This window comes from Ptychodera flava, chromosome 5 (assembly GCF_041260155.1).
Source record: "Ptychodera flava strain L36383 chromosome 5, AS_Pfla_20210202, whole genome shotgun sequence".
Lineage (NCBI taxonomy): Eukaryota > Metazoa > Hemichordata > Enteropneusta > Ptychoderidae > Ptychodera > Ptychodera flava.
This window is the reverse complement of record NC_091932.1, coordinates 7782042-7807590: the sequence shown is the minus strand read 5'-3', so window position 1 is coordinate 7807590 and position 25549 is coordinate 7782042. Positions and strand designations below refer to the sequence as shown.

The 25549-nt window shown below is 37.3% G+C and overlaps 1 protein-coding gene across 1 annotated transcript in view; it reads right to left on the bottom strand.

The window, feature by feature from the left end:
• Positions 1-5600: 5600 nt before the first annotated feature.
• Positions 5601-25549, bottom strand: part of LOC139132681 (sacsin-like) — a 32534-nt gene continuing 12585 nt past the window's right edge. The window contains 13 exon segments of the mRNA XM_070698949.1: positions 5601-9492; positions 9495-9819; positions 9822-10072; positions 10074-11221; positions 13644-15371; positions 15728-16175; positions 16178-16225; positions 16264-17326; positions 17329-18414; positions 18632-19699; positions 20239-21662; positions 22205-22463; positions 24850-24947. Coding sequence (XP_070555050.1) covers positions 8858-9492; positions 9495-9819; positions 9822-10072; positions 10074-11221; positions 13644-15371; positions 15728-16175; positions 16178-16225; positions 16264-17326; positions 17329-18414; positions 18632-19699; positions 20239-21662; positions 22205-22463; positions 24850-24945 — 9579 coding nt within the window. The 5' untranslated portion in view covers positions 24946-24947 and the 3' untranslated portion in view covers positions 5601-8857.

The following is a 25549-nucleotide window of genomic DNA, read 5'->3' as shown; positions in this document are numbered from 1 at the left end:
CGACTGGAAGGATCTTGATAGAATGCCATGGCCATTTTCAGTCACTGAATAAACTCTGGTGGTCATAAAACATCATCGTTAGAATGGTAAGAATGAAGGTTTTCTCCACACTTCATCTGTTTCAATCACTTTGTCACTAGTCATTGCAATTTTACAAAGAGACACCCCTGACGTAACATCAGTCGGAGCATGATATATTTGAACAATACTTTCTCGCAGGAATCGTCTAGGGTCTGTAATTGCTATGGGCATATAATTCCAAAAGATTCAAAACAATTATGATGCCTACAGGTGTACAGGGCCATAGCCTAGCTAAATTGCTACCGGGGCAGAACCTAGCGTAGCTAGGAGTTGGGTGAGTTACATAAATTTAGTTTACATGTTTGCATATCATTTGCATTTGATTAGTAGGCACTGAATGTAACGCGCGCTTTATGTCTATGCATCCGCTGAATACGTCACGGTCATTTTTTATCATGTCACATTTCTGAAGGGGAAACATAAGTGAATCAGCGATTTTACTTACAAAAAGAACAAAGATCTAAATCTGTATCTACAACCATTTCCTCAAGTTTATCTTTCATTCCATTTGATTTACAATGCCAATAAGATAAGTATCTTTTCTGGGCGCCAAATACAAGTTTTGAAAGGCACAGTATTATGGTCATGGTCATGCGCACACATCGTTTGAAATTTATCCCGCAATTATTTTTTCCGGCAGTATTTTGTCTAAAACTGCATTGTGTAGACGCATTTACTGGGAGTTTCTAACATTTGTTTCTATTTACCGTATGGTGTTTGTGTTAGCCAGAATAAGAAAATTCTTTATTTTGCCGTTCGGAGTAGACTTGCTCTAAGTCTGTAGGCATATACATGTAAATATCAAAACAGAGTAAATTGAAGGAATGATAGTCAGGTGGCTTAGCAACAAAAAACAGCAAGATCGTTACACGGATGACAAAAGTGCCAAATTTGCTACAGAGGTTCACATATATGTGTAGATCAAAATTAGCTATTGCTTCAAAAATTTGTGTCACCAGAAAGGCTCGATGACGTCATAAATTCAAAACGGCCGCTATTATATTGCTTAAAATGGTAAAATACTGCTAATTCAGGCAGTTTTCAATTATTTTTTGAATAAACTGACACAAACATTCTCATTTATAAGTAAAACATAAAATTGACGCAAATCAATTATTATGATGACGTCATAAAGCCAAAATGGCCGACCAAATTCAAAATGTCTGCCGTAACATTGTCTAAAATGTTAAAGCACTGTTAATTAAGCCTGTTTCAGCATTTTATCGCCTGAACTGAAATTAACACCCCAAATTACAGACAAAACATATAATTGATGCAAATTATTTATTGTGATGACGTCATAAAACCAAAATGGCAACCGAAAATTACAAAATGGCCTGTTATGAAGTTCACTATGCTTGGTACAATAGCCCATTTACGTGACAAAATGATAGTTTCAAGGTAATGTACAATTTGTATTAATATTCCATAAACTCAAAATAAAAAATAAATGTACCAAACCTTTGCCAATAAGTTCAACACAAATAACAAACTCTTATGAGATTATTTATTATTAAACAATAATCTGTGTTTGAAAAATCGAATCGATATAAAAGGAAATGAAGGCAACTTCACACACTGGTTCAACCTTGTTTATGATACGGTATAGTGAGTAGATCAATGTGGTTTCGTGCTAGGGAAACATGGTGAGAAACCAGTGAATCGATAGTGTTTTGACCCTGGTAATGTGACCTTTGTCCCAGAAAAAAGGTTTTATGTTGGTGATTCCTCCTAGCAGCATTTGGGGCAAGTGAGGTCACTTCTTCAGTCACTTGAATGGTCTAGTATTCCAACATGCTTAGTTTGATTGTAGCCATCAAAGAGAGATGTTAAGATCATTATGTTGTAGTCTGATTGTTGCGTGAATTGTTGCTCAGACCGTTCATTTGTACTCTCCTTGTGTTTGAATTTTGCTTGAAGGAGGATATCTTGTATGTTTTTCTTTCTTTTATACGTTATTATAGGTTTTCTGGAAAACCATGGCCGGCATGTTATCGTCCTTCATTATTTTCCAGTTTCTTATCAAATAGTTTGATTAGGCTTATTATGATGAGGTTGTGTCGACAAGGTTTTGTTGCATCATTACTCTTAGTTTTGTTGTTTGAGGATGGCTGACGATTTGTTACATTAACTTCTTTTTGATAAAAGCTATGTCTTTCTTTTTGTTATCTCGTTGTTGAAGTTTTTACGTTGAGAAATTGACCTTTTATATGACGTCCGTATTGTTGTTGCATGTGCGAACATATCTGAGTAATTCACCTTCAATGAAGCATTTGAAGGTTGGTGGCAGATAAATATTGTCAGATGGTTTTGTGTGGGTTTTACAATCGAGCAATCTCTCTCGATTGCGTGTCTGACATTTGAAGACCACAAGGTCTAGGTATTAGATTTTGTCGATGAAATGTTCAGTTATGAATTCCCAAGTTGAACGTAGGGTACAGGGTGTTGCACTCCCTGACAAATGCTCTGAATGTTATAAGCTTATGTTCTGTTCCTGAGTAAATCATAAAAAATGTTACCTTTTAAACGTTTCCATACGAATATTTGACCGGATTAGGGATAGTTTTCTCCATTTCATGGTATGTGATATCATTTATTTCTAGTAAGCCCTGGGACATGCTTCATCCATAGATTTGTTTGTATTTTCTCAGTTGAATTAAAATATGTTGCGTTTCAGAATAATCGACAATAAGGGATTCATGTACGTTGTTGAGGGATTTTGTATCTTATCAGTTGGCTGGTAATGTTTCAGAGTCCAACGCCACGATCGCTGCATTTATGGCTTCATTTATGGCTTCATTTTTGCATGTTCTATCTAATTATACACTTCTAATGTTACTCAGAATAGAGTTTGCTTGTATTTTTATTGATTCTACTAGTTAATGAAGTTTTTGTGTCCCTAACATATGTAAGTCGTCTTTGCATGATTGGTTTTATGACAAAGTCTAGAAATTCCGAGATTTGGTTTATTGGGCTCGAGCAGCCATTTCTATTGAGACGTTGGATGATGATTGTTCCTTCTGCTTGGGTTTTGTGTATTTTTGGCAGGAGATACCATCGTGTTGTACAAATTATTCTACTTATGGGAATGGGGAAACTTGTAAATCACCTCGTCAATGATCTTCTTGTCGCAGATAAACGATATCATATACAATTTCCACAGTATAGTTAATGTCGCCAAGTGTTGCCTTAATGTACAGTAATAGTGTACATTTCGCAGCTGTCTATAACTTTCTTTAATGTCAGTTGTCGTATTCACAATTGCTATGTCTCTTAATTACTTTATTGATGGGTTTTATGGTGATTTATTTGTTTGTAGACAGATTGTTCAGTTTGTTTGTAGACAGATTGTTCAGAGGAGTCTTTTCTGTTAGAGTAGTGTTCTTTCTGATGTGGGTTGCGAATGGAATTTCCTCTATCGAACTAAGTTGCTTCGAGACAGTTTTACAATTTTGGATTTTCCACCGTTAGTAGCGTCGACATTGGATTTATCTTAGAACAGATGTCTGATTGATGAATGGATCGTTTGTTTCTCATGATATTGCACACTCTTATGATGCGAATAGATTTGCTGATAGGACAATTTTTCTGTATAGGCGCTTCGGAATGGGAGTAAATTTCAAGCTTTTGCTTGATGCTTTGATTTCAACATTTGGTAAGGTTTGATTTGCAAGATTTTTGATGAATCTGAGAATCTTTCTGAGTTCTTGCTTTTGTTTAATCTTCGAATTTCTGTTTATGTTCTTCCTGGCGTTTTTTATGCTTTATCGTTTCCAAACAGCAAAACGATACGAAAGCTGCAAAAAAGCAAGGTAAGCTAGCTTCAAAAGTCAAAAAAGTCTTCTCTTTGTTCATAAACCCTGAGGAAACGGTCTTTTTTAAGCCAGCACATCCTCCAAAACAAGAACTACTATAGCACAAAACTGTGTTTGTCATCACACATCGAGACATAAAAACAGAAAATTCAACAAACAAAAAAGGCCTCTCAAACAAAGGAAGCAAAAGACCCAAATCACGTCCATAAAACCTTTTTCGGGGGCCAAGGTCACATGACCAGGGTCAAGGCATGATTTATTCACCGGTTTTTATCATGAAATCACACTACTATTGATCTACTCACTATATCGTAACACTTTCAAAGGTAGAACCGATATGTAAAGTTGCCCTCATTTCCTTTACAATGATTCGCTTTTTCAGACAGAGGCCACTATTTAAAAATCAATAATAATAGTTTGCAACTTGTGTTGAGCTTATTGGCTAAGTTTTGGTTCATTTATCATTTATTTTTAGTTTACGGATCATCAAGATAAATTGTACATTACCTTGAAACTATTATTTCGTCACATAAATGGGCTATTGTACTAAGCATAGTAAACTTCATAATAGGCCTTTTTGTACTTGTGGTTGTCATTTTGTTTTTATGACGTCATCACAATAATTATTTGCATCAATTATATGTTTTGTCTGTAATTTGGGGTGTTAATTTCAGTTCAAGCACTAAAATGCTGGACACAGGCTTCATCAACAGTAATTGAACATTATCACACGATATTATGGGGATATTTTGAATTTGGTCGGCCATTTTGGCTTTATGACATCATCACAATAATTTATTTGCATCAATTTTATGTTGTATTTGTAATTTGGGATGTTTGTGTCAGTTTATTCAAAATAATATTGAAAACTGCCTGAATTAGCAGTATTTTACCATTTTAAGCAATATAACGGCGGCCATTTTGAATTTATGACGTCATCGAGCCTTTCCGCTGGCCCAAATTTTTGGAGCAATAGCTAATTTTGATCTACACATGTATGCAAACCTCTGTAGCAAATTTGGCACTTTTGTCATCCGTGTAACGATATTTTTGTTAAGCCACCTGACTATGAACTTCAGCAGACTGTCAGGCTAGGTGGTAGACTGGTGCGTAGATCAAGGGGTGAACGCTTGGCCGGACAGTAACTGCTCTGACAAGACATACCAAGCGACTGGCCGCCAGTCTGCGTTCGGAGTTTTTTTTGCATATAGTTATATACATGAATGACCAAATTGTATGAGAGAACCGCTAAATAGCGCATTGTTGATGTTTTGTTAAATGTAAATTTGTTCTGAAACCGCTTACCCGCCTACAGTGTGGCAATTTGAGATGACGCAAAAACTAAAAATTTGCTAACGCTAGGCCTATGAAGATGGATAGGGAGAAAAGCCAAGATTTCATTCATATGAAAACAAGAAAAATTGTCATTTTCACAGATTATAACAGTGAACCTAAGTTGATATATTTTAATAATATGGACAATACACAATCGATTAAAAGTTGACATCACTTAAAACTCGCACAATTGTATGCTACGTAAAGATGGTATCAAAGATAAGTTGGAGGACAGTTGTACTGAAAAAGTTAGGGAGGCTCGCGGAAATCAAATTAAGGGTGGAAGGGGTTTTCATGTTACATCCAGTAAGAGTGAATGTATTCAATGCTTAGAATTAATGACGGGCAAATTGTTTGTATAATGTCGGATGATGTTTAATCACCAAATCTTAACCATAACAGTTCCTCAACGATGTTAAAATAAAGTATCGTGTAAAAAATAAACAATGGAAAACTACGATTATACAAATCAGAAAGTGCAATCTGGTAATTGTTTGCTGTACAAGAGTTCAAAGGATAGTCCACATCAAACCATTCAATAATTCCAGCAACAAATAGCGATGTCACTGGTGTGATCTGGTGACCCTTTTATTCGTTCGTTTGACAAACAATGGTCAAGTACAGTTGACTAATGTTCAACTTAACTGATTAAATTAAAAAGCTAAACTCTTTATCATTTGCAAGACTGAAGACTAGTGGGCACAACGTCCGTTTTTCAGGCTCAGTAGAACCTAGGGTGTAAGTCTTAGAGACAGATTACCTCCACCGAGGCATCCAGGAAAACGTTTAATTTCTTGATTCGTATCCGAAACTCCGCGTCCACTACTCTTCATTTGTGCATCATGTTGTTGCTGTTATGAAAACTACAGTAACTTATGGCGCATTTGATTCCTCGGATAATGTACAGCGAGAATCATATCGACATTCAAACTTTATGCCAATTATCGAACTTATCAGCTATGAAAGTAATCGTGCTCAGACAATAATGTTACAGATCAGCATTCTTTATAATCGCTGAAACTTAAAAATGACTTGTTGTTCAATTGATTACAATTATCGTCCCTCACCTTTCATATTGATATTTCAAGAGAACTAAATTGATTAAGTTAATAATATATATACATAAGCACGTAATCAGTCAAAATAAGAAAGAGTCGAAATGTTACATAATAATCAGTAGCATTCACAAAGTCTGCAAGAAGTGAAAAATGTTCGAATACAAAACATCATAAACGCAATGACACTTGAAGTATACATTTTTGATAAAGTAGAAGGTTATGTCGATCTCAATACATATATTCATTTAAACAAAATCAGTATCACGAGATATTTAATTTACTGAAGGCGATTGCATGACGGCCTTGATCGTCTATTTAACATGATGTAGTATGCTATCACTCAAATATTTTTTATTCATATAATGGAGGCGAATCGACGATAAAGAGAAAAAACTCAACGTTCCTGTAATGTCATACATATTTGACGAGGTTATATTTTCAAAACAATAATCTGCTGTTACATCTTCTCATCGTCATGTTTTTGTTAATGTCACGATCACTACATAATAGCACATTCAATATAACAGGCTGTGATAGTGAAGGCATTTCCTTCAGAATATCATAAAAATATGTTTAGCCATTGTCTATTTATTGAACACCTTATAATACTGTTTTACACGCAAGAGCCTTTGTTAAAGGTGACACATTTGGAAACTCAATGAGATAATTGGCTTCAACTGTTTCTCATTTGAGCGCTTTTTTATGTAGTGACTTAAATTTACATTGGCTTAAAGGAAATCTAGCAAATATACATATCTAAAATTAACGATTCGATAAATTCTATGTATGAACCCTCCGATAATTAACAAAACTATAGAAGCTGACTGTACAGCTCAAATGATATTACTGAATACATTCATCTCTACAGTAAAAGTCTGGTGCATAGTTTAATCGATATTATTTCAGGGTTTTCTAACAACAATCAGACGAATTAAGCATAACTAAAACATTTCAGTAGAAGTTGTCAAATAATGTTCCCAGAACACACTACAGGCAACTGCTTTCTGTTAGACAATCTTATGAAAGCAATCGCCTAGATAGGTAGTTTTTTCCTGATACATGCTTAAACTTTAAAGTAAGACACGTCTGATTACGTTGATCAACCGAATTGTACATGTCAAAATTGGACATTTAGACGGTAAGGCCATTTAAAAAGGACAAAGTATTAATGAACATTAAGATATATTATTCAATTAAATAGTTAACACCGGAACACCATCAAGGAAAAACACCATAACATTGCGATGTACAGATTGCTTACGGCACATAGTGAACGTTTTCATTTAGGATCACATTATTTGTTTATACTTCGAAAAGAACATTTCACTTGCTTACGCTTTGATAAAACTGTTAACCCCATTTCGGTAAATCTATTATGAACGTAATGAATACAGCTTATAAACATTGCAAATGATTGTTAAGTGGGGAAAACTATGGCTAATGTAATATATAATTCAAAATATACATTAAATGGAAGTGACGGGTTGGGTTTAGCAGTACCATTTCTACTTTGATGAAGAACATGTTTCCTACTAAAATAACCGACTGTATATCGAGTGAGTGTGAACAGATAATTAAATCTGCACGACAACTGATTTATATATGTTATTAAACATATTTGCAAGGATATTATACAATCTTTCGTTGACAAAGACAAGAGGTAATGCCTAGGGGAGGTACCTGTTCGGAGAAATGGCAAGGGTTTGCGGTCAAACATGAAAACTGAATACCCCACTTTAGACCAAACATCTCTTTACATGAGGACCCCATTTTATACCTCCATTGACCTCTCTAACTCTTGACCCAGTAAAAACCATACAGTTGAAATTTACAACCTTATGGGCAAAACTAAGCTTTTGTACGGCTGGGACACAAGCAAAGCCTTTCTCCAAATCAGTTATCCCTGACTAAGAAATGATTTGCTGAGACAAAAAACTAAACATTTTGCTCAAAAAATTTATAGGGAAAATCTAAACTTTAGAAACAAAACAAAAGTTTGGCTTTAATTAAATTTGGCTGGGTAAAATCATGCCACATTTTAGATGTAGTCGCACTAAAATTTATACCTCCATTTTAGACCACATCGCTGAAAACACCACCACAAAGGGCGCCACGTATACGTTTTGGCAAGTAATGGAAGTGACTGGGAGAGGGGGATAGTGTTCATGCTAACAGTGCGTAAATGTAAATGTAAAATGCTAGAGGAGTGCTGAACAACATCATAACCTAAACGACTCACAGTGGACAGTTTACTGATCATTGAGAGGTCACCCTCAACAAGTACCAGATCAATTTCAAAAATCTAGGAATGTTCTGCAGGAGTTTTACGTTATGAAAATATGTCTCCCGAACCATGATGAACGTTTCGTGCAATATCAAGCAATTTCCATTTGAAATCAGGAATCACTTCTTAAGAAACAATATTATTAGAGCCAAAATGCCAGATCAATAGCTGATGAGAAACATGACGATCACTATACTGGCACTAGGTTACCATAGACTATAACCTTAATTACTGTATCATTGACACAGAGTCACAACTAAGACCCACCTCGATACAAAACGTCTCTAGCCCAGCTGTTCAGACACAATATTTCCTACTGATTTTAGAATATTTGTTGTATGTTCAAGTGCTTTGTCGGCATTCTGTCTTGTGTAGACATCATTTGGTATTTGATGACGGGCATGCATATCCGGGTATCTTGGATGAATATGGTCACATTTCAGATTCATTAGCGCTACGGCATCAGCTACAACATCAATATCTGATGCATGATCTGATAATGAAGACGCAAGGGAAATATTTGAGTGACTGTGAGAGTATGGCAAATAGCCCAGTGTTGCGTACAGACCACCTTTCAGAGCCTTCTCGGCTGCCTGCTGACATTTAAATGACACCCATTCATAGCTTTTGCCATCTGTGTCCACAAAGTCCTTGTGTGCTGCAATTAGATCTACCCTTGCCTGCCGGAACCACCGTTTGCCTTCTGCAAGGTCCGGCCGCTTTGTGAAATTGGAGGAACAAGGTTCATAGTGTGAACTTCCTGCATTGCCTTCATTTCTGTTTTCTCTGTGCATCCTCGCTTCACTGTCCCATCTTTCATAGAAGGAAGAATATCCCTGTCTATGATCTCGAGATCCACCTGTTGTTGCACTTCCTCTGGCCTTTTTCTTCCTTGGACGGCCTAGTTGAAGTCTATCCATTCATTCTTGATATGTTTAAACACTCCAGTAGCGAGTTCTTCATTCCCAAAGTTCTTGTCTGGATGCCACAGGAGGTAAATCCGTCTAATAGCCTTTCGCCGTTCGTCTTCGTTCAAAGAAGTGTCAAACCAAATATGTTCAAGAAGTTCAGTCACTTCATCAAGTATGTCGTCCAGGGATCTTTGATCCCTATCTGGAAACGATGGCGTTTTATCATAAGGCACAAGAACTTTGTTTCTCAAAATTGTTCGTATTTTATACAGGTCCAATGTTGAAACAACAATCAATTCATCTTTTCCAATGTCGACTTCATAAATGCGTTTCAGTTGTAGGTGAAATCATCTTCACATGCCCGAGTAAGTATTTTCACCTCTTTTACGATCTTTGCATACAGGAATGTAGATGCAGTGCTTTCATCACCTAATCTGTAGCCGACATATTCATCTCTCCAGAAAATATTATTCGGATGTTGCATGAGGAGGTGAATTTTATCCTCAGGTATTTCCGATCCAACAAGAGGCAATTGTGAATTATCAATTTCAGAGAATGCTTCACATCCTACCTTTTCAAGATATGCACTAACACCTCTCCATAGTTTTAAGTCTCAAAACTTGAAGGATGTCTATTTGTATTGAATCGGCCATTCCTTGTAGTATTAAACATACTGATCTTGCAAGATCATCTAGCAGATACCTGGTCTCTTCTTGTGAAGAATGTTGCATGTATAAAGAGTACCTTTTATCATCTTCATGAATGTAAACTGGTGAAGAGCATCCATCGACGATTTCTCCAGTAGCGATCATGACGTAATTGACTCTTACACAGTCTACACAATGTATCTTAATAGTCTTTATTCGTGTGAGAAGGGCTTTCAATTCATTGATAGGAGCGTTTTTTGAACGCCTTGCAACGAGTCTAAGAGTGGCCTTAGCAAAATAATCTGATGTCAGTAGGTTTGTGAAATCTTCTTCATTGGTGCAGTATGTGGACTCTTCACATGGCTGCGTCGGCTGCAGCTCTTCATTTATCATGCTGCTGAGGAACTTTGGCCTGAGATGTTCTGGAACCCTTTCGACCAGGCTTTGTGGATTTGAATGTAGGGAGTATGATGATAAGTCTACAAGAAATTGACATTTAAATCCTCGTGGTTTTCCAATCCTATCATACAAATCATTGAATACCAATTGGGTGGATTGATGCAGTTGTTTTGATTCATTTAACAGGTACATATTTTTCAGAGGAGGCAAACAACCTGGGCCAGTTGCTGAATGTGTTGTGATCAGTCTTTCCTTATTTTGCAGACAATTGAAAAGACCCCCAATAGCATTTCTTGCTTTACTTAGACAATTTTCATCCAGTTCATGTGACCCATAAAGTTTGTAAATCTGTTCCAAGGCGATGGCAAACTGTGTAGCTGTTGCTGTTTCCTGTGCCCCAAGCAGTCTAAAAAGTGGCTTGCATTTCCCTAGTTCGACTGGCATGCTTTGCAAAAATGGTTCTACAGTACATCTATTTCGTTCAATAAACACTTGACTTCCTTTGACCATCATGTATCCTTCTTCAACAATTATGCATGGGACATCATTTAAGGCTGCATAGATTTGTTTGCAAACATTGCATATGTTGTCTGGACATTTTTCAGAGCATGTGGACTCTTCTGTTGCATACAGTGAACATTCCTTTATCAAAAATTCATAAATCTCTCCATAACTTTTTTCAGGAGCCCAGCTGATGCAGCATTACATTTCTCCAGTCTTTCCTCGAGCTCTTTTTCATTTCTGGCAGTAACAGCTTCAGCAACATTTCCACAGTGTTGCAAGACATTATCAAGAGAAGGCACTGCCCGTATGCCTAAACTGCATCTTAGTTGTTTGTAGTTGGGGTTGTATTTCATATGGTATGGATCAGCCCACTCTGGTAGAAGTGGTGATGTGGTCCACACTAGTTTATCTTTCTCATGTACCACAGATTCTCGGAAACATGTGAACGTCTCACCTTTCATAAAATTCTTAGAACAAATGGCTAGTTGTTGCTCACTTGGTTTCTCTACAGGTACAAATTTTATCCTGGATATTTTGTCAAGAAATGACACTCTATGATGAAGACGGGTATGATTGAACAGGTAGCAAATCAACATCTTAGCCTGCCTGCTCTTGTGGTCATGACAACATTTTTCGATCTCATTGGCAATATGAGATACAGCTCTTCATCAACCTTCAGCCTCAGACCACATAATTTGAGAAATGGATGCCAATCTTCATTATCATATGGGGCCATTGGGAAATTTCGTTTTGGAAGCATTTCCTGAAGATCTCATTGTATTGATCAAAACACTGATTTGCACGACGTAGGGGTTTAGATTCATCTTGGTTTGGTATAAATGACAAACTCTTCAAGCAAGCAATGAAACCAGAATTATTGTAACCAAAGGCAAGTAAATCTCTTATAAATGTTAGATGCTGAAGGCGCGCTTCATCACTGAATTTCCCAAAATATTGAAAGATGAATTCAGAGTACACTTCTTCAGGAGTTATACCCTCTACACCAATTGCCTCATACAGAATCTTTAAACTAGTCTGTTCCTTTAGGAATACACATTACATGAGCCGATCCACAAATGTCTTTCTATATCGGGAATGCCGGTGTGTAGGACATGACACTTCCTGCATTGATTGATGCTGACCATTGATCCAAATATTGTGAAATATAGTGGAAGACATTTTAATTTCCTGAGATTTTCTTTGTCTGAACATATTGTAGATGTGCATTCTTGAATGTATTGAAGAAGTGTTATGGATTCTGATTCCTCCAGAGAAACGTTCCACTGGCCAGTTTGGAAGTGATGGTAGAGAACTGATATGATATCAAAGTGAGATGTATTTGAGCAACATGTTCCTTGAGTAATTCCTGTGCTTGTAATTTTGATAACAACTGCACTTTAGCATTTTCTATGACTTTTATGTTACTTTGGTTATCATGGTCATAAGCTATCACATCATAATCAACTTCAGGGCAATCAAGCTTACATAATACATATTCAACATCTCTGAAATTATATCGATACATGTCTCTTCCAAATCGCCGACTGTCTAGTATTGTCTTTGACAGCGATAGAGGCAGTAGTTTTGACCCTTTAGCTGGGATGATCGGCCATTCTTTAAGGGCCACAAGTGGATCATTCTCCGAATTCCTGCGAGAGTGTAAGAAACACCACAAGGTCCTCATCCATTGTTCAGATGGATGATCACAACAACTTGGATTCCATTGTACATAGTGTTTACACCTTTTCCAATAAGTTGGCATAACAAGATCGATTTTTGCTAATAGATCCTTTTCATTGAATTCTTTAAGAGCTTCATCCTCCTGAATTTCTGGACAAAGAATATGGACTATTTCTTCAGCAACAAAACTGCACGGTAACTTCGGCAAAAGTGAAGAAAACTTTGAAACATAAATGGGATTGCAGTCATTGTAAGTCCTTAAAATATAATCAGCACTCAAGCAAAGAGGTATCCCATGAAGACGCTTTTTTTTGCTTTGAGACAAAATTCCCAGATAAGTTTAACACGTTTGGCATTGCCAAAGCTCGTCTTACTAATGTTGCATGGTACTGGGCCTATAGTACACTGCGGTGAAGACCAATTCTTTAAGAACTTCATAACATTTTCTGGTGTCATTTTCTTTATATGCTCTACACCAGCTGAAACAAAGTTTTCAGCAATTTCATTAGTCAATACAGTAAGGGGAAATCCTGTCTGTAGAAGAATGCTTCCAATAAATCACGTTGACTCATATTGAAGTATACGTCGACAAATGAAAACCATTTGACTTTTTTACCATTCTGGACGTCACACAATCCTTCCGTTTTGGGGCATGAGATGGCAATACCACTGGGAAAAGTTCTTTTTCTGTGATGGACAACAATTTATAGACTTGTTTGGCAAGATTCTTCCATTCTGTGTGCACTTTTTCAATCATTGGGAAATTAGCCGAATATACCTTTACTGTTTTCTGAATATTTCCCTGCGTGCAGAAAGAATCTTTCAATTTTTTAAGAGCATCGAGCACACATGGTGCAATTACGTGTAACTGTATACATTCATTCCATTTACTCATATTGCCAGACTTCCATAAATGTCTTCTGTCTGACGTAAGGTTAAAGTGACCATTCACATTAATCGGGAGCCCTGTTTGTAAAGGTAGTGGCAGAAAGCAAAATGCTATAGACTCAAAATCTGGCCCAAAATCTGCAGTTGTACGGCTTTGAACTGACATGGCTACTCCACCCCTAGGTAAAATGAACTTCACCATATCCTTCATTCCACATTCAGAATGAATATCTTTGACGAAAGATGAGAATCCCACTTGCCGTGTAATCAACCATTGTTGTTCACTTCTGTCTGAAATTTTGACAGTCATGAAGTAACTGACATTAGTTGCAGGTATCTCCCATATTTTCGATGGGTCTGATTTTATGATCGTTGCTTGATATATGATCTCCTGAGAAAACTGCCTCCGTTGTACACTATCTTCCGTTGACATTTTTGCTGTTGCTGTAATTGCATTCTTTACTTTCCCATCTTTATCTATTTCAGAAATTTTGATAGTTTGGAGATGATTTACAAAGAGCAGAATATGATGGACGTCTTCTCTAAAAAGAGAAATCAGCTTTTGCATTTCTTTCTCATTGTACACCTTTTCTGAAATTTCCGATCGTATTTTACGTAGGGGAAATCGGAACATTGTTGCTTCTGTCAATTTCAACATGTCAGATAGATATGGTGACACAATGTCTGGAAAGTCTTTTCGCAACTTTTCAACCTTAATCCTTCTTCCTGGCCTTTGCCTTGTTGCACCAGGAACATATTGTACACGGGGATCAAAAACAACAAGGTCAGTGTCATTAGTAATGAAGGAAGGGCAATCAGTCAAACGATACACAGCATTGAAACCAATTCCATATTGACCAGTAGCCTCAGAAATATCTCGTTTGCCACCAATACCAAGGCGTTGTATTCCTGTAATATCTTCCTCTGTGAAAGGCTTGTCATTATAAACACATAGCGCAGGACCTTGGAGTTCTTTCCATCTATCACTGAAAACTCTGTTGGTGTTGTGGTAGCGTCTGTCATATATAAAATGAAGTTCTGTGGCTTTTGCGTCATCAGCATTTTGCACCAGCTCTTTCAAGATTTCAGTGCCAGAAGGATAGTCTCTAATGATGCCTTTGATCCTATCTGTTAACTTCTCTTCTTGGCCAAACTCTTCTCCAATGCAGAATCCCTCTGCAGATGAATAGCTGTCAAGCTTTCTTGACCTGACAACTTTAACGCCAAGCTTTCTCGCCAGAGACCAGTTTATAAATTCGTGAGTGAAAGAGTAGTTTCCCTTAACATCATTAAATTTTATCCAGTCAACATCTTTGTATGCCAGATTAATTGGATGACGTAGAATCATTTTGTCATCTGGTATGTAAATATCTCTAACAGTGTCATCTGAAATATTATCAAAGTGACGGAATTGGCTCAACCAATTGCAAACCATTTGCAGCTCATCCTTTTTTAATGGCACACCACTTTTTTTTCTCTCCAGCTTCATGAGGGCATTAACAAAATCTTGTGATTCAAAGTTTTCCCTCACATTACATGCCTTCAGTAGGTTGTTAAATTTCTTCAAATAATCTGGCATTCTGTATAAATAAGGTGCATCGTTGGTATGCCAGTTATGTGATAGTTGATGAGGATGTACGAAGGTACCATCCACAAACAGAAATGGTTTTGGGAACTCCTGTAGTTGCTGAAGCTCTGACTCTGATTCTGTTCGGTTTGTTGCACCAAAGTCTTCAGTAGAATAAACCAGATTACTGCTTGGGTGCACACTGAAGATACGACATTCAATATATTCATATATAGCATTACAAACTTTCTTTAACATGGTACAGCATTCTTGCGTATTTTTGCAATCAATGATGTTAGAAAGATGTCTAAGAACGACTTCTATAGATGGTTCTTTGTTTAAACCGAGTAATTCTTCTATATTTGATGGAATTTTACCACATCCAAACTTGTCTGGATTATCATCATTTAGGACTGGTTCTATTGTGAAAACAAGAAATTCATTTTGTCTGCAATATATGTTGTTAGGTGAAAGAATCTCATTTGAAGACGTGTGCCACGGAAGAATAAAATCTTTCGGTTTTTTAAGCACAGGTAAAAACTGTATCATACACAGTTTCATCCTGACGTCTTCTGGACACCCTTCCAATGTGCATTCAGGTATTCTATCAAGTACTTAACACGCCAAAGTGCTTTGGATTTATCTCTTGCATACATTGGTTGTATTGACTCTGTTCGTTCAATAACATCTGACCAAAGCAAAGAATCCCTTGCCATTCCAAGTTTGGTAAGTTTTCCCAGGCAGTCATCAAGACTGTAATCTCCATGTGGGAATTTCTCATCGCATTCATCAAATAAATTTGCAAGAAGTAGGGAGCGTGGGTGCACGAGGTCTGAGGGCTTAGACAGCTTGCAACCCACCGGTGATGTTGGAATGCACTGACTATCCTGAAGCAATTGTTTTAAGTATTTCCTACTTCTCCATTTGTCCTGAGTAAGAGCATTAAGAATAAACTTGTCTCGGACCTCTCTCGCAAGTTCTATCAGATTAGGAAAAAATACTTTTCGTAGAACTGTCTTTCAGAGACAATCAAGTCTTGGACTTCGGAACACAGCTCTAGGACTTCAAAAGTCTGAAGAATTCTATCTTCTATGTCAGCAGTCCTCTGCTGTTCATGTGGCACTTTGAAAGGTGACTGTTGACTACTTGTCGAGCAGCAATTGCCAGATCTTCATGTTCTCTCTTCATGACAGGATCGATGATTTTTACTGACAACAAAGACAAACACCTCTCCCCATCAATGTATGGTTCTTGCAGAAATACCTTAGGTAATGACTGTGTTCCATGGCCTCTGACCACACTGCTAATAAACCCTCTCACAATGTCAACATAAAGTTGTCCTTTGTGTGTTGCAACAGGCCAGAGAGAGTAAACTTCCCCCTTGTCTTGAAGTATGTCATTTTCCAGTAACATTTCTAGTAGATGGACATATGCTCTGTTTATGACGTCATTCATAAGAACTTCATTCCATTGCACTTCTATAGGTTTTTCAAGATCAGAATGTACATGTTGTCGAATGCTTCGTCTATGTGAATCTATAGCAAAACAACCATTTACATGGACGGGCATGTAGTTTTCGATGTTTAATGGAAGGTAACAGAACAGTTCTCCCTTTGTTTCAGCTACTGTATACTTGAACGCCCCATTAGCCTTTAACTTTACTGCTACACCTCCACAGGGCAAAAGACCATACTTTTTCCCCTTTTCTGTCAAGGCTAATGTTTTGGCTTCGCCATTAGAAATGCATGAAGAAATTACCCACATTTGCTCATCATACTCATGTTTGCCTTCATTTTGCTTGTTTTTATTGCAGGTAGTCTTTACAGTGTATGATACTAGTTCAGGTGAATGCAATGGTGGAGGTATATCATCATCAAATGCAGATGACATCTTCATATATGCTGTTCCACGTTTCAAATGTTGTCTACATCCATCAAATGAGTTGAAGCCAGATGAACCAGGGGTCAACTTGCAGTCAATGCCCTCTTCAATAGTGAATGTGAGCAGCAAGTCTACATCCCTAACATTCTGGCTTTCAGGTCTCAATTGAAACACTTCTACTCGTTTCACATGTTGGGTAAAGAGAAGAAGTGAGAGTGACTGTTTTTCCAAAGCATTTACAAGTTCATCCATTTGCTTCTGATTATATGCCTTCAATGATATTTCACTTCTCTTGGCAGAATCTGCTGTTCGCAATGGGAATCTGAGAGTGTTGAATTAAAAGAGGCTTGTTTGTTGAGGTCACACCCAAATATACCATTGTAGACATGGAATTGGTCTTTGTACATTCGAAGGACCCTGGGATTCTTTTCTAAGTTCAGCTTAATGCCAGGTTGAGACTTGCATTTGATAAGATTTGGTATGTGAGTCGTGTGGGGATCAAACATAATGAAGAAGTTCCGTGTGATTAAACTAGGTACATCAGTCAAATTGTATACAGAGTTGAATCCTAAGCCAAAGCGCCCAACCTTGTTAGTATCCTCCTTTTTTGTACCTCCTGCCAATTTGTTAATGTTTTGAAGATCTTCATCTGTAAAGACAGCATCGTTATATGCCCACAAGGCTGGTCCCTGACACGTCTCCATTTCTGTAGAAAATAATGTGGTTCTGTGATTAGTATTTTCTCGCCAATCAATCAAAAACTTCACCTCTTCAGCTCCTGCATCATCAGCATTCTGAATAAGTTCTTTAAAAATGCTACCTTCGACATAATCACTGAGGATGTTTTTCAAACGTGTTGTCAGAGGTTCATATGGACCTGTAGATTCATATTCGAATCCCAAGGGATCAGGCTTTGCAAGTCTTTGACTTAAGGGAGGAATACCTAATAGACGTGCTGTCTTATTGGAGATCCTGTCATGTACCATATATAAAGGTTCATTACCATCTTCGTTTTCATTTTCGAAACTAACCTCTTCCATTAGACTGTTATTATCACAGTATGTACATTCTGTACAAATCGCAAAATGCAAACCCATACTTTCACTTTTAATTGGGATGTATATTTTCTTCTGAAGGTATTCACCTATTTGCTTATCTCCTCTTGTTATCCAATCCAAAATACTGACACATAATTGAAGATCTAGTTGAACATCAAGGTCATTTTTTCTATCAAGGGCTTTATTCTTCATAATGCTTAACACCGAAACCATGTCATCATCACTAAACTCATTTCGGACACCACAGTCATTCAAGAAATTTTGTGATCTCCTTGACACATGCAGGAATTTCAAAGAGATGAGGTTTCATATTAAATGTAAAATTTAACCTGAATGCCATTCTTTGCGGACTACTGAATCCATCTCCATTCCATATCCATGGACATCGCATTTTTTTTCAAATTGGCCACAACATTACTTTCACAAGGGGAAGACGACAGTTCTTTATCATGTAGCTCTTGTAACCGTGAGTATATTTTACAAACAGCATCTTCAACTACCTTGTTGAAACCTTTTGGTTTACACTTCTTAAGGCAAGCCATTTATCAATTACAACGTGCAATTGTTTAACAAGAATTTCAATAGATGGTGTGCAATCCCATTTCAAATACTTTTTCATATCATCACATATCATACCATCAGAAATTGATCCTATAATTGGCATGACTCCACCGACACAAGATGCATGGTCCATGGTATATATATCAGAAGGTGTGTAAAGGCTTGGGACGTCCTGGAACCATGGTAGCATTTCTGGATAGTCTTTTGTTCTCTGATGCAATCTTGGGACCCATTTTATAGCCTTCAAGTGTTCATAGAGAGGCTTGCCATCGATTTCATTTAAGAGAACATTTGGACTGTGATTTAGACACTGAAGGAGAGCCCTTGCTCTTTCAATATTTGGAATCCCTGTATTATTCTCATCGTGACACTTTCGAGCAGATAATAAAAAATCAAGAGCTGTCAAATCAGAAGTGTGCTTAAGTCCTAGGTCTCGAAGAACCACTAAAATTTCAGGACGACAGTATGACTGAATTGGAAAGACATTTTGTCCGTAGAGTAATATCTTGAGAATGCTGTCTTCAGGATCAAATAATTCATTAGGTTTTAATCTTGTGAGATCATTGGTCTTCACAAATGGGATTATCTGTAGGCTGTGAGGGAGCATTGCATCTTCACTTTTTAGGCGGAACAAATTTTGGAAAATCCAAACCATGATTTCGTCTATCTCTTCAGACTGGTAGAAACCATTTTGAATGTCAGGTAGTATATATTTGGAGATGACCTCTATTAATTTCAAAGGCTTGATTCCAAGTAAGCTTGTGATTTTTTGAGAATCGGGATCATCTGTTGCAACCATGTATGTATTCAAAGGGATATTTTTGGGTAGTTCATCAGAAACAGATGGGGCCAATGGATTTACCAGTGTCGAATATAAAGGAGTGTAGGAGTCAGAACTTCTTCCACTCCTAGAAAGTACGTCAAAGATAGGCAACTGTGATATGAATTTCCCTTTTTCAGAAGGCAGCTCTGAGGGCGATAATCTAGCTAAAAACTTCGAAGGCTGACTTTCTCTTACACGATGCTGCCTCTAGATTTCTATACTTTGGAAGACCACATTTAATCAGGACTTCTAAAACACCATTAGGAGTCATCGAGTTTATGTACTTCTCCAACTGAGAATGCCACAAATATTTAGCAGGATGCGATATAACAATCACCCCCATTTCTGTGAGGCAGGAACAGACACTGTCAATGGCATCTGTTGTTGAAAATATGGAAGGAATTTCTGCATTCAGCTTCAGAAGTTGAATGTTTTCATTAGTTTCCTGAATAGGGATGATTGGTAAACCTTTAAACTGATTTATGTCATCAGGAAAATTGTCTTGCAGCCACTTCCACAGCGTTTCAAGCCAATTCCTGGGTGGTTGACCTTTTCTGTCAGGTGTCCACTCGACAACATTTTTATCGGTGGTGAACCACTCCTCTGGCAGTGTTTCACGTAAATATTTTACAACATCATCATCTCTAAGGAATCTTACTTGAGTTATACATCAGCTTCAGCAACCTTCTCCAGTTTATCCTTTGCAGTAGATAGGAGATCAGAATGCACAAAACGGAAGGAATTACTTGTGCTTGGAAATAGAGAGTATGGATTTTGTTTGTAGGCAGTAGAACGGGAGTTCTCGTGTGGTCTGGTGAAAAAGTTGTGTACGAATCCATCTGACAACGAAGAAGTGGTACATTGTTAAGATCTTGAAAGTTGTCATCATCAAGACAAAATTGGAGAAGGGAGGTTTTCTCATCAATTGTACATTCAGTTACATCATATTCACGCACACATCGACGAAGAATGGTAGGAGAGATCGTTTGTGGATATCTTACATCATCTTTAATTAAATCTAAGATGTTGTCAGGTAAGGAAACAACTGGTTGGCTACAGACGTTAACAAGGTAGTTGATCACAGTTTCTGATACTTTGGCCACATGAGGTGGCTGTCTTTCAAGAGTGTCCAATAGCATTTCCTTTAGAGAAATCCATTGTCCACCATTGGCTTTTGTATGGAAAACTCTTTCTTCAGATATAATGTCGATAAATGGTTGAAGGAAATCTCTCCAGTGGCTTCTAATATTACTATGTGTTGGCCAAGCTGCATATACATCAGAGGGTGGTATCGATTGTCTCAAAGAATGCTTAATAAGCATTGCATATGCTTTCGGCAGCAATGTCTGTACCAGAAGCTGGTTCCATTCAGCTGTTAGATCATGCTGTTGATCAGTAGCCGGCCACTTTATACTTCTGCGGTTGTCGCTTAATCCAAAATAGCCATGGATGTGAACTGGAAATCCAGTTTTGCTTTCTTCACATGGAGGCAAGGGTAGGAAACAAAATACTCTGCCATCTACTACATGCATGCCTTCACCCTGGCATTGCATGGCTAAACCAATCCATGGCAACAGTTGCAACTGTTCTGCTAACTGTCTCATTCTTTCAGAAGCATCTCCTAACACTGCATTAAGAACCAACCATTTTTGAGTAGTAGTTCCTTCTTCATTTGTTATAGTCACCGTGTGATGGTTGAAATGGGGAGTGGGCAGCTCAGTTTGTTTTAGATCTTTGATGAACCTTGACATACCAGCTTTGTCACTTGTGTCGTTTCTGACTTCAAAGATAAGTTTTTCTTGTCCTCCTTGTTCTACTTCAAATAGACTTACAGAAGTAACATGTTTCAGAAATAAAAGGATACTGTCAGCATCCTCCTTAAAAGATTTGAAAAGCTCTCTCACTCTTTCTTGGGTAAATATTGTGGAAGACAGGGAAGGTGATGGAGTTCTACGAAAGGGGAACCGAAATAGTGTTCCATTAAACTTTCCCTTGCAAAAATGTTCATCACCTATGCCAAGAATGTTTTTGAATGGTGAACATTGATCGGAGCAATTCTTTAAGCTTTTGTCATTCAACGAGAATGCTTTACCTGGCACTCCACCTCCAAAATGTTGTGTAAATGGGTCAAAGAATGCAATTTGGTTTGAGCTCATCAGCGATGGCATATCTGTTGAGAGAACAGAGCAAACAAGCAGAACTAAAACATCACTCTCAGTAAATGTGTTTGTGTAGCTGTGGGGCCATACGTGACTTCTCATAAGAAAAAGAATTTTCACTGATCTGCAACATGACTTCAACAAGATGAAAAATTAGCATTAATCACCAAAGCGTTGCCTCGATTCACTCTTCCAAACTATTGTGGTCGATGACAATATAAATCTGTGAAGATCTGTCAAGGAATGTCAATATTCAGCCTTATCTTTTATTATTATTATTATTATTATTATTATTATTATTATTATTATTATTATTATATCATTTTATGATCAAAGAGTTCTGTACTCCAGATCAAATTTTAAACAGAAATATAAGACTTTTAAGCTTTGCATCTTCCTTATCGAATTAGAAAGGTGTCTTTATGGAGGACTCTACTCACATCTTGCACCTTACTTTAAACTTAAAGTTCGGCTTCGGAATATTTTCATGATATCACAAAAATAACCAAATAACCATGACAACTGGACAGCTTAACTTACAGTGATGACTTACCAGTTAAATGATATACAGACACAAATCCGAGACCAAATCTTCCAACTTTTAGCGGATCCTTTTCTTTGACGCTTTGCTGTACATTCTGGATACCCTTCCAGTCATCGTCAGTGAACACTTCATTGTTGTAGCAATATAATGATGCTCCTTGAAAGTCTGCCAGGCTTGGTGTAAGTAATGTTTCTATTCCATGTTGTCTGGTATCTAACAGAAATTTAACCTCTGTCGCTCCAGCATCATCAGCATTCTGAACTAATTCCTGTCATTATATGATAAAAAGTGTTGTATAAAATATATAAACGTGGTGGTATCTTTTTATTAAATATTGTATGTACGTCAACTGCAAAAGTCCATGCCTCATCTAAAAGGTAGGGTTCTATCTTATTGTAAAACTTAATAAGAGCATTTTAAGTAGCTACCTATCAAATTGAATGCCATCGGACCAGCAGTATAAGCGACAAGCCATTGTTGATGACACAGTCCCCACTTGTTTATTGGTACTTTGATTACAAGTCCTCAGAGAGGATAGAGTCCTCTTCATTAATTAGGTCTGTGATAAAAATACTTTGACACATATGGCGCTCAATGGCCAAGAATGAGTTCCATGGTGATGAAAACTTAAAACCAATGTAGGCCACCATCCTAAAGGTCATTAAATGAGTCAACTAGGAATTAATCGACAGGATGTTGCAAAACATTTTTGCATACTATCCTAACACTAACAGATTATCACCGGTACCATATTTCATAAAGTTTGATGCAGTATTTACAACACTATGAGATCAACATCTGTATCAAGTTTCATCAAATTTGACGCAGTATTTGTGGATATATCACTCTAATTAGGAAAGTTCATCACATATGCAATTACAAATTAATTAAAATGACACTGATAAATGTCTTTTTCAATGTTAAAGCAATGTGAGCTTAACATCTGTACAAAGTTTCATGAAATTTGATGCAGTATTTCTTGACATATATATATATAATTGGTTTATTTACCTGATTTGATATCAGCATAATTACGAAACTTCAATAATTGAGATGATACTGCTACATGACGTGAAACAAATTGATGAGCATATGTATGCAATAGGTCAATGTCCTTGTACCAACTTTGAATGATACTGGCGGAAATATGTCTGAGTTATGGCTCTGTACATGAAAAATTTGTAACAAAATCGCCGCCACACAGCGATATTTGATCTTACTGTTTAAAAAATCAACACGTATATGTATGACATAAGTCAATGTCCATGTGCCAACTTTGAATAAAATCAGTTGAGACTTGCTAGAGTTATGGCTCTCGACATGAAAAAAACCATAACAAAATTGCCACCATGTGGCCATATTGGACCATATCGTGAAACAAATCGACATACAAATGTATAACATAAGTCAATGTCCTTGTACCAACTTTGAATAAATTCGTTTGATACATGTCTGGATTATGGTTCCGGACATGAAAAAATCGTAAAAAAGGCCACACTGCGACCAGATTGGATCGTATCACAAAACGAATCAATGTGAATATGTATGACACAGGTCAATGTCCTTGTACTAAGTTTGAATAAAATCGGTGAATAAAATCAGTTGAGATGTGCCCGAGTTTGGCTAAGGATATGAAATAATTGTAAAAAAAATGGCCACACGGCGGCAATATTGGATCGTATCACAAAACAATCAATATTCATATGTATGACATAGGTCAATGTCCTTGTACCAAGTTTGAATAAAATCGGTTGAGATATGCCCGAGTTATGGCTCTGTACATGAAAAAATCGTAACAAAATGGCCGCACGGCAGCCATATTGGATCGTATCACAAAACAAATTGACGCGCATATCTATGACATTGGTCAATGTCCTTGTACCAACTCTGAATAAAATCGGTTGAAATATGTCTGAGTTATTGCTCTGTACATGAAAAAATCGTAATAAAATGGCCACAAAAAATGGCCTCCTGGCGGCCATATTGAATCGTATCGCACAACAAATCAACGTGCATATGTATGACATATGAAGTAATTCTTGTATCAAGTTTGAATGAAATCGCTCCAGACATCTCTGAGATATTTGCGTGAACGGACGGACGGACGCACGCACGCACAGACGGACGGTGTCCGTGGGGACTAAAAATTATGTTATGACTAAAAACTAAAAAATGCCAAAATACGTTACCGTGGCAATGAAACTAAATGAAATCATACCTAGCAACTTACAACTCAGGTTCGATTGCTACTATGCACACTTGAAATTACATTATTTGATACGGGCGTGTCTTGGTGATGGTGTTGTACACGAAACAAAGGCCTCTCTGCGACCACGTTGGCCTTAGCATTTTACTGTATTATAAGATTACATGTGAAACATGAGTGTACTACAGTTGGCCCTGTTAATGGAGTTCCTTTCATTTACAATTGCTTAAAAACACCTACTGTATCTTTAATGGCTCTCATGAAAGCCGAGGTCATCAAAATTGATACTCTTAGTACAAGAGCATTTTGATCAGCACGATCTTGATATATTGGAAATACAGACCGATGGGGACACACAGTCACGTACAAACACACGCATATACGCAGACAAACAATGAATTAAAAGATCATGAGTGAACACAGGAGCTATTTTGAACAAGAACGTTACCTTTATAATTTGCCCGCCTTCTGGGTACTTATCAAGTATGTCTTTCAGAAGCTTTAGTAATGGTGGTCTGGTATGTCCGAATGTTGTACTTTCCATTTCTGCATTAGAAATAAAAATTCAAATAATTTTCAATTATGAACAGGTAATTCTGTACAGAACTACTCTTCATGGCAGTCATTACCTAGCACCGTGATGCGAAAATCCGAAGGGTGCTGGGCGTCTGTTCTGCGTGATCACAGGCGCTCCTTAGCTGGGTAGTCTGCTAAGTAGATCGATTTTCGGATCGATCTATTGATCCTGTAGTGGATATGCCCGCCACTGTAACCTAATAACCTACCATAACGTCAATGTAGTTCAAAATTTTAGAATGCAGGAAAGAATGGGGTCGTAATTATGCCAATGGAATGCCAACGCTGTCCTGGAAATTGACCGTAACCAAGTTTGGTTTAGTTACCTTGCCTACAGACAACGACAATATCAGAGATGGTCAGCAAATTGCTAACATGTGCGCTGCTCACTTCAAGTGACTCATGATCTTAAACCATAGGAAATACAAGCCAGATGTTCTGTTATTAAATCTATTGACATTCTGACCTATTCAGAATATTTTACTGTCAGTGTGAATGAGGTCAACAAATTTTCTTTGGATAATCATAATCAACAACAATAACGATAATGAACAGGCAAATCTCTGGGGTCC